Raw genomic sequence first — 11,088 nt, forward strand, 5'->3', positions numbered from 1 at the left:
TAGGAGATCATTGATTATAAAAGTAACGAGCTCACTGGAAAACATCTTTTGCGAATTAAAATGAATAGTGTATCGAAATCGGATTTTTTTCATATTTAGTGCACAAAATGGTAATTTACCTATTTAACAATTATCAACATATACATTGGTGTGTTATAAGTAAAAGTTTGGTGTATTAATAGAAACTCTCGAATACAAAGTTGTTTTTGTACTAAAATTTAGTTATTGAATATGAAGCATAGTCACAAAATTCTCAAAATATTCATAAAATTCTCCGAATTAAGTGTTAGAGGAAGAAATTATATTAGAACTTACTCAAGTAATTCATTTAATTCAATTCTCGATTTTTAAAGAAATTTCAACCTAGATTCAGCATTGAACTCATTGCTCTGTGTTTGATCCAACATCGAGCATCGGGTTCAATTCTTTCTTTTCAGAGTAAGCTTTAAGCTCGAGGCTTGGGATAATCAAACTATAAGATTTAAGGTTTCACAATGTGAAAAAATCCCAAATTTGACGGACCAAGAGGTCAAATTGGTGAAAAAAAATTTCGTTGTCAATTTTTTTTTTTTTTCGACAGGCCAAAACTGTCAAATTAATGAAGGATGAGACAAATTTGACAGCTCTGAGCCGTCAAATATGGGGAACATCAAGAATTTCGATGGTCCTAGACCGTCAAAATTCAGTTTCTAAAATTCGTGGGCCTTGGCCCGTCAAATTTTTATGTCGAATTTTCCAATTTTCACTTAGTGTCATAAATAATGACTGAATTTTCTACCACTTTAAGGTCCAAAACTGACTCGATAGACATATAGTTAGTTATGGATGCCATTTGCACAAGGGAAATGTTCAGCACCCAACCATTTGCCCAATCATTTTTTTCTTACGTGGGTTAGAAGTTTTGGAATGGGCTGATTTTCGGTGAGGATGATCTCTATGGTGAGGAGATCATCCTCACCAAAAATCAGCCCATTCCAAAACTTCTAACCCATGTAAGACAAAAATGGTTAGCCAAATTATTGGGTAAATGGTTGGGTGCCGAACGGGACCCTTTGCACAATGATATATTCCATTGCTAGAGATTTAATGAACTGTAATATTTTCGGTTGCTAGAGATTTGAAGGCATATTTTTGCATCCACCGCTGTAGATTGGGCTACAATGACCGAAAAAATCTATTGCTATAGAACTTGAGTCTTTTTTAAAAATATATCACTTTTATTTATAGCATCAAAAACAGCAAGATCAATATTTGTGATTGAAAATAGCGCATTGACCTCAACACTTGAAAATGTTCACTTCGCCTCTTATGATCTCAAGCGAGGAGTTCAACATACATTTGGGTTAAAAAAACCTTTGAGTTTCGATACTTTTCATGGAAAAAAGAGTTGGACTTGACAATTGAATATTTTTTATGTCTCTTCTTGGCATGAATTAGGGATTATCAAAAGAGTCAAGCTCAATGTTTTGATTCAAATAGCAGAGACCAAATGGCATGTGCTTTGAGGAAGAAAATCAATTGATTGTCTAAGAAATGTCAAAAGATAGATGTTTTTGGCATCCTAAAAAAATAACAAATATGAAACTATCTGCCAAATAAAAGTAGTTCGACAGTATATGTGATTAAATCAAATTCATATATGTAGTGCATATGAATTTACAAACATTAGGTAAAAGAATTCCTATAAAATTATAAACTCATGATCTTCCAAATGATAGTTTGAGAGTGTTTGGACGACAATCTTAAGAGCCTCCAACATTTGAATTAGTAAAGTTGCCAAATCAAGACATTCGGATCTGGTTCAACACGATCCAAACCCGATTAACCAAGTACCAAGGGTCCGACCCATACCCCAATTGGTTTGGTCAAAAGGGATCTGACCCTTTAACCATGCCTAAAGGAGGTTAGGCCTCTATATTGTCCGACCCCTACAACCTATAAAATCTAAAGGAGGTTTGGTTTCTCTAAGGAGCCGACCACTCCACTCGCTATCATTAAATGGTTCGGCCTCCTTAAGGGAGCCAGTACATATAAATTCTCCATGAGACAATTTGATCTCTCTAAGGAGTCATCCTCTTAATATAATACAAATCCCTTAGGGAGAGCCAAACTCTTTATTAAAATACCATAACTTGTAGCTTCTTGGGTAGCATTGTAGGAAGAACCATAATACTAGAAGAGCAAATCTCAGATACATAACATGACTAAGTCAACTCGAAGAAATGATGTTAAAGAACAGCTTGAAAAGGGTGACCCATGAAGTTCGGAGAACGAATGTATGATTAATCAAATGAAATTGTTTTGTGTGTCTAGTTATGGAAACAACCCTCAATTGTTTCTCAGTTATGCTGCATCTGCTATGACTATGGGTGTGATTTCCATACTTTGCACGGTGGTTCTGTCACAAGCTATAATTAGATCCCTCATTCTTAACAATACGATGGAGTTTGGTTATGGAGTTTTGGATTATAAATGGTCAATATGGATGGTGGTTGTCACACTACGTCATAATGCGCTAAAAACGACTGTCCATGACAGTCGTTTTTGAAAAAACCGACTGCCCCTGCAGTCGGAATAGGGGTCGTTTTAAAAGGAGTGGTTTTTAAAATGCGACAGACAAAAACAGTCGAAAAAAACGACTGTCCAGGACAGTCGGAAAAAAACGACGGTCTTCAACAGTCGGAAAAAACGACTGTCTTTAACAGTCGTAAAAAACGACGGTTTTAGACAGTCGTAAAACTGTTGTTTTTTCCGATTGCTAAAGACAGTCGTTTTTCTGAATTTATAATAATAAAAAAAAGATTCTGAATTTTCAATTTGAAAAAATGGATCATCACATTCATCACAAATATTCTTTCAATAATTTGGTATAAGAAAGGTGCTAAAATACAAAATACATCGTTCTTTCAAGTCTCACTTCAATACGATCTAAACATAAAAATACATATAAACTACTGATTAAACTTAGCCACCGAATTATCATTGTCATTATCATCTTTGCTGCCACATGATTGAACTTTGCCACCACCACCAGATCCATACTTCTTCCCCGACACGATCAACTGCAGCTTGTCGTAACCAACAAGCACACCAGCACCTGCAACTGCATGCAAGATGTTTGCCCCAGCACCCATAAAGAGGGACTTGGCCCTTTCATACTTGAGAATCAGAGAGAATGCATCCAATGAACTCTTCTACTTGATAACCTCTCCAAATGTCATCATCATCCTTCGATGCACTGTATCAATAGGGTATGAGGCCAGCTCAGCCCCAATTGTGATCCCCATCCCACTAGAAAACTTGCTCGGAAGCTATCGTGCAATCACCAAACACAATAGCACACATTGTCCAAACTGTAAACATATACATCCAATAATTACAAAAACCAAAATACTAATATTTCTTCTGTTTCTACTGACCTGCATATCACCAACCAACAAAACTGGTTTTAGAGAATCATACATTCCAAAGTAGAGCCCACGGTACACAATAGAAATTATCAGCACTTTCTATACACAGGTCTGACACGTTTGTTCTCTGCCCAAGCCAGTCTTGCTATATCTTTCACCATGGTTGTTCTATAATAAATAGGCTCTTCACATGCTAATGCCCTTAGCCCACACCCATGTGTGGTCCTACATTGCTCTCTTAGGCATTTTGCAGCCCTTTGGATTCAATAAGTATTAACTTAGATTTATTTACATTTTCTTCTATTAGTTTTGATATTATTGGCAAAGAAAACAAATGTTTCTAAAAAGTCAGTTTTGACCCCACCAAGGAGAGGTATATATATATTGGATGGTTCCTTGTTGCTTCCCAAACTTCATAAAGAATTGTGATAAATTGACTTGAAAAAAACTACTCGAATTTCACACATTGATTGTCTACTAAATCAGAGATTTTTTCTAGTGTATCTCAAGAAAAAAAAAAGATGAATGGTTCTGTGTACATGCCACATCAGCAAGTTAATTTTGAGTGGCTTTTTTTGAGTCAATTTATCACAACTAATTCAAACAAGCAACATTACAATCAAGATAACTTGCTAACCTAGCAAATTTACAAGCCTTTCTAAAAATTGATTAAGATCAGATGAATCACAATCAGAAAACAGACAATGAATAGTTAAAAAAATAAAATAAAATCATTCATGTAAGTGAAATGGTAGCGATCCATTTGTTTCTATATGGTGCCTAAGTAAAAGCTTACAGGAGGGAGGACAAGCTTTGCTTCCAGATGTAGGATCTGCAGCTAGTACGCTGAGGAGTGAAACCACAAAAGATGATTCCAAGAGGCCATACCTGAAGGGCACGCACATACAGACCAGCTTTTTCACAAAGTTGTGCAACAAATAATTACCTTTGTTTAAGAGATATGTGAACTAAAGAGAATTACAAGAACTCTTTCAACAAATAATTACCTTTGTTTGAAGAAATGCATGTTCTGGTAAATTTGGTTTCAGGACATCCAACAGAAAGACTGTTGCCTCACGAATCAGGTTTCTCTGGAATAGAAAACAACAAAAACAAAACAATCCCAAGTGCTATGTTATTCAAATATTGGAGCAGCTTGAATACATTTTTTAGATGGTTAAACAAATATGGAAGCACTCTGTTGTCCATCTAATATTATAAAACCAACATAAGAAACTACATACGAGAGATGTACCTGAAGGAAGAGATCTGTGATTGTGTTGTAATCAACTGGACATCATCAGAGCAAAATTGACAGCTCCCTGTCATCCAGAAGAAGTTGCAAGTCATCCACAAACCACAGAAAATGAGTTTTGGTAAAACATAAGCCACAAATAATGAAGAATACAGGAAAAGGCTCATCTTTTTTAGTATATGTCGCTTAGGTGGGATATGATGTGTTTATTCAGGGACTGAGCTGTTTTGCTTCTTGTGTTTGGCACTATTACATTCAATGTTTACAAACACTGAGGTGTGAGGCAAGGCGCTCGGCTGATTAGTGCCTCGAGGCATAAGCACCTATTTGTTGGGGTACTACTTCATTCAGTTTGGGGCCAAATTAAAACTGAGCCAACATAGGTCGATAAATAAGAACCAGAACCAATTACTAATTTAGTAAAAATGAAATTCAATGCACGAAATGATCCATATTCAATTCTTTTCATATCTTGGTAAATATCTTACTCTAGTAAAAACTGTACATAAAGAGGTTCAAGAATCCAAATTTAAGAAAGAGCAACATTGAACCTCATCCATGATGAGTGATTTTATACTTTAAGCAACATTGAACCTCATCAGTTTCAACTATTGCGTCAAGCTTTACGAATTTGCACATTGTTTTACCATCACTATCTTTACTAGTGATACCCCATTTAAGAAAGAAAAAAACCCCATTCAATTCGACTGCCATTTGTAGCATGTGAAGGCATTTTATTCCTTAATATGAAATTGATGGTAACACTTCTTGAACATATAATGCCAATTTATCTCTAGAATTGAAACTGATGGTGATATCGTGTTGAAATTCAGCCAATACAAGAAACAAAATAGAAGGTAACTGGCCATAAAGATTATTGTGGTAGTAAGAAATGGGTCGTTCAAGAACCACTTGAAGATCCTTGTGAGAGGAAAGAGAGAATGGTGAATAGCATTGAAAAAACAAAGAGACACTCAAAAAAAGCTACAACTTAATCAGTTAGTTTCAAAGAAAACATACCCGGGAAAATAGGTCCTCCCTCATCCAGGGAACCAAATACTTCCATGGCCAGATATCCAACGTACTTACTCCATTACTTTTTGGGCGTATCCTTCCAGTCATTTGTGTTGCTGAAGTTAAGCTTGGATGCACTAGAAATCTAGCTGCAACCTCCACTGAAAATTCACAAGTGCTAAAGACACGATCAACTGGGCTTCTAAGTATGGTTACCGCCTGAAGTTCTCTCCTTTGGTAGCCTGGACATCATGCTATAGTCGTCATGAGTAACCATCAATCTGCAATTTGGTTTTCTGCATACAAAACCAGAAAAACTATTTACAGCTCTTTATAAAAGCCAAATTAATCAAAGATCTATGGTTGAAGCAAAGCTTGACAGTGAAGGTAAAACAATGTGCAAATTCGGAAATATTATTTGCATTGGCACAGTCAATCAGAGACCTTACCATACCATGTCCTACTTATTTAGAGCAAAAACACAGTCAGCAAAGCAAATGCAGATCGACGACTAGTTCAATAAAACAACAGAAAAACGATGTTTGATCAAGTAACTCATAACATCACTGATCCTACTCATTTAGCATGGTCGAAAAAGAAAAATATCATTATAGAACATACCCAAACAATCCTAACAGAAGAAACATAGTGAATGACAAATGCAAGAAGTTAATAAAGCACAAAAAATATTTTAAGTACTACATAAGAGAAACACCTTCTTATGTTGCTTCCTGTGCATGGCAGTCCAGGTAAGTTTTGATGGCTTCAGTCGGTTGTGGAAGTATCTCTTGCATTTTGAATTAGCGAACAAGAAGACCTAAGGTGATAAATCAGGTGAGATTTCATCAATTTTAAAGGTAAGGTCAATAAGCTGAAATAGTGAAAAATAGAGATTAACATTGAATTGAAAAAAAAGAAAAAAACAAGAACCATTACCAAAGCTTACCTGAGAATCAGCTCGAACGAATCTGATACCCCTACCAGGGAATATCTTGGCACCACTAAAGTGGCAAAGTTCAGTCCTGAAACACTGACACATCATTAAAGCTGCTGCTTTGTTTCAGGTGAGATTTGAAAGGAGACTAGCATAATGAAAGAAAAGGCAATTGCTACTAATTCAAGATGTGTGTTAAAACTAGTGAAAAAATAAATTAGCAGAAACAAAGACTTTCCTACAACTTTTATGGGAATTCTTTTTAACTAATCAATAATTTTTGTAGAACATGTACATACTGTGAACCAAAGTACATACTGTGAACCAAATTAAGAAAACCAAATGATAAAATTAGTTTGTAGGGACAAAAGGAAATAAAAAGAATAAAGCTTCCATAGATATCGTTATTTAACAACATAGTTTAGACTTGATCAATAAGAATTGGATAAAAGAGACCAAAGTGATTAGTAATACAAGATCACAATGTAATATTTTATCACATTTCAGCTTTCAACACAGCAACATTAGCATATTATTGATTATGCACTGGTGGAGCATAGTAAAGAACACTAAGAGGCCTTTGGGGCAGTAGCGAAGATTATAGAGGAAGTGGTCGCTATTAGTACTAGTGGCAAAACAGAAGGTCATGGCAGCAAGAGTAGTGGTGCCTATCCAGCCAAACCATCTAACCAAACCTAACAAGAATTGGTTAAATATACCTCCCTTGCCCAATGAATCAGCATCTTCATTGACACCTCTGTAAATGTTCCTTGCAAACCTTCTAAATTTTAGAACACCCTATACTTTTTTACTCATTAGAAAACAAACTGGCTATAAAAATGTCAGATTAATAAACATGGCGCAGTTACATAACTCTGCCTTTGTAAGCATTAACCTTGCATTACTTGTTCTTTCACTTTGGAAACATTGAATGCAAAATCATTCTGATTATAAGAAAAATATATGAAATGTTCATGAACAAGGATCAAAAGCAAAATAAATCGAGAAAATCTCCATACTAAAAAGGGGGTAAAGCTCTTAATGCCAAAAGTTTTTTTTTTTTTTTTTAAGATATCAAATCTTTCTTTTTAATAGCCTATGTAATTTTTGTTTTTAATCTACACATGCTGGTAGCATACATTATAATAAGCTGATGATATGAATTAAGAGAATCAAGCAAACTCTTCAATTGAACCGGATGTGACCCAAAGCATAGTGTCTAGGCTATGAGAGTTCGTTTGGAATTGGATTAGATCCCTTATACCAACAAGTGGATCTAAATCCAATCTAGTAACACTTGTATTGGATTCATCTTACATCAAATCAGATTCAATAAACAATATGTATGAAATATAGATATACATCATATATCTAAATAAAATATATAACATCATTAATCTACATTTTAATTCACCCGTTAATGGATTAGAAAATGATTGGTTCATATCAAATCCAAGCAGCTACATGATTGGGTCACAAATTGACACTCATTTGCATTTAAAATAAGGCCTAAAAATGTACAAAGGAAACGAAAAGCTTTAGCAAAGAAATAAAATTGGTCACTACGAACGAACAACTAAACTCACAATCCTAAGAAATATTGACTCTTTAATTTGGGTTTCCTTAACTCATCATGCACTAATAGTATGTATGAAAATGCCTAGGAGCAGAGTTCTAGGTTGAGATCATGAGAAAAAGAGATCTATATGGAGGTGTAAAATATCTAGAATAAGCGTATAAATGACTGAAAAAAATAGAAAAATAGTCATTAGGGAGCATTCATAGAGACAAGTTATAAAGTAAAATATAACACAAGTTATAGTTACCTCTCCAAAAGCCTTGCACTATCAATAGTTAACAACAGAAATTCCAGCTCCAACAGTCCTACACATACACAAAAACATACATTTGCAAATTAATGCAAAATCCAATAATGTCAGTTAATAAAAAGGAAATAATGCAAATGGATATTAGTACCTACAAATGGGTTAAGCTTGGCGAAATTATAGAAAATGTCCGCAGAAAACCCAAAAAGAACTTGGGAAGCTCTTTCAAAGCTGGTTACTACAAACAGAACACACCTTACATATATAGCTCTCTCAATGTGGATGATAAGAGTATATTAAGTATGGAAGTCATGTGGAAAACAAAATAATAATAATCAAAGTTTTTTTACATATGGAATTCATCATAGAACTCACAATATAGAATGTGGGCAAAACAAGCAGGAAATAGTTAAGAACATGAAAATAATTAACACCATAAGCAATGATTTATAACTCTAGCTAGGATAGGAATGCACTAAGGGTCCCCTGTATGGAAACTCCAAAAAATGAAGAAAATAAGTCAAGAGTAATATTGTATGTTACATTTTCATCAATAAAATCAATCTTAGGAACCCAATATCATCCAAGTAGAGATGGTTCTAATCCATTATATGCATCAATTAAACAGAAAATAAAGTGGTTTGAATCTGAATCATTAGTATCTAGTCCTTCAAAATAATAGATGTGACTGCATAGGATCATACATAAGGATACATGAAGAACAATACCAAAATATATAAACCAGAAAAGATCTTTCAATCTTAAGAGGCATTCCCTTCACACAGTTTTATAATGCCACTTGCTAACTTTTAGTAATCACAATTATTTATAAGGGAAGAAAAAGACCAAACCAAAAGCATTAAGGAAAACTATATGGAACCAAGACTAATAAGTTAAGACTCAAATGAGTCCTTATCCCACGTCAAACAATGAGCAGATTTTCCTTCCAGCTAACTAACTCTTGAAGCTTTGGTGCAAAAGGTCACCTTGTCCTACTATGACATAATGACGTAGCTCACATAAAATTGTTGAGAAATCCAAAAATGATTCCTCATCTCATAGTAGGTGGTGGTGTCGCACCAAATAAACTTTTAAAGAGGCATGGGATGACAAACATAGATCTAATGAACACCATCATCTGGATACACATTATATAAGACCTAATGAACACGATCACATCTACAACAATATATGGAGATATTCTATTCTATATGAATCAAAACACCAAAAAACTTAAAATCCTCAACAGAAAACTTTTTAAAATAAATCAATGGATCACAGATTTTACACTCAAAGTACTGGAAGAACAATCAAACAAAGAAGAATTATAACAAACAAGTTAGAATTATTATAACAAAGATATACATCAAATTGCAAGTAGAGAACACAGATTAACTAAATCACAAGTACTCAAAAAGGTTCAAACACTACTAATTAGAGAGATCCAAAAAAGAAATCAAAATCAAACAATAGAAAAACACTACTAATCAGAGAGATCCAAAAAGAAATCGACTCAAACAATACAAGTTATTGCATTAATTTGTTATTGCATTGCATCTATTGATAATACAAGTTTGCTAAAGATGTTTTCCTCTGCTGAAATGTATTACTCTCTTTTCAAAACATTTTTCCATTCCACTATCTATACATTTGAGTTGTTCTTCTATTTATGTTTATCTATACATTTGAATCCCTAAATTAATTATGGAAAATCTAAGATACAATAAAAAACTTTAACATACCTGAAGATTCGATCACAAACGAAGCAAAGGGAGGCAGATCGAACAAAGTCCTAAAACTTTTGATCAAACACCGATTGATTCTGCCCTAAAACTTGTAAATCGAATCTGATTGCGTCTTTAAAATCACAGATTCTTTGAGTGAGAGATCGAGCGAAGATCTTTCGATCAAACTCCGATCGATTTGTTTCTAAAAAAAATTTTCAATCGATTTGTTTCTAGAAAAAAAAAAAATAGCGAGAGCGAGAAGAACGAAGGAATCGAGAGAGGGCGAGAAGAGCGACGGTGTAGAAAGATAAGATCAGTCGAGTGAGAGTGAGAGTGATAGTGAGACTGAGAGTGTGTGAATGAGAGGAGAGAAGAACTTCGACAGTGGCGAAGACGAGTTCTGTAAATGAAGGTTTTGAAATTTTTTTATTTTTTTGGGTGGTTATTGGCACCCCAACTTTTACATATTTCCATTAGTGCGTTGAAACGACGGTTTAACGACTGCTTCAAACTGTCGTAATTAACGACTGCCTTTAGCAGTCGTTTTTAGCGCAGTTCTGGTGTCGCCAAAACCGCAATATGGCGTAGTGTCACTCAGGGTCTTACCATAACGATAGGTTGTATAGCAATTGGCTTTAGATGGCTTACTGTGGCGAGCAACACTGACCTTGCAGAAGGACATTACGTAAGAGGGCCGAATGGAAATTATATCCCTATTATAGCAAGGTTAAAAGCCTTTAGGCTGATTGTGAATATGAATTTTGGCATTATTGTTTGGTTATTAGGGACTATATTTGTAACTCTATTGCCTTTTTGCGTGACTGTGTTGGCAACATATGTGATGAAAGGCAGTAAAAAATGCTTTAGTAAACAAAGAAATGGTAAAGCCACAGATTTAGTGAGACAAGAAGAACCCTATTTG

At 34.7% G+C, this 11,088-nt stretch overlaps 1 protein-coding gene and 1 pseudogene across 1 annotated transcript; both read right to left on the reverse strand.

The window, feature by feature from the left end:
- Positions 1–2,951: 2,951 nt before the first annotated feature.
- LOC147382173 (ADP/ATP translocase 3, mitochondrial pseudogene) lies at positions 2,952–3,464 on the reverse strand (annotated as a pseudogene).
- A 637-nt stretch (positions 3,465–4,101) lies between these two features.
- On the reverse strand, positions 4,102–10,848 carry LOC147382174 (uncharacterized). Its single transcript, XM_086428411.1, has 7 exons — positions 10,773–10,848; positions 8,591–8,734; positions 8,440–8,497; positions 6,626–6,701; positions 6,395–6,496; positions 4,418–4,501; positions 4,102–4,298 (listed from the first exon to the last, which is right to left on the reverse strand). The coding sequence occupies exons 1-7, from the start codon at positions 10,846–10,848 to the stop codon at positions 4,203–4,205; spliced, it is 636 nt and encodes a 211-aa protein (XP_086284537.1). The 3' UTR covers positions 4,102–4,202.
- Between the last annotated feature and the right edge of the window lie 240 nt (positions 10,849–11,088).

This window comes from Akebia trifoliata, chromosome 16 (genome assembly GCF_017979445.1).
Source record: "Akebia trifoliata isolate Shusen 1 chromosome 16, ASM1797944v1, whole genome shotgun sequence".
NCBI classification, from domain to species: Eukaryota; Viridiplantae; Streptophyta; class Magnoliopsida; order Ranunculales; family Lardizabalaceae; genus Akebia; species Akebia trifoliata.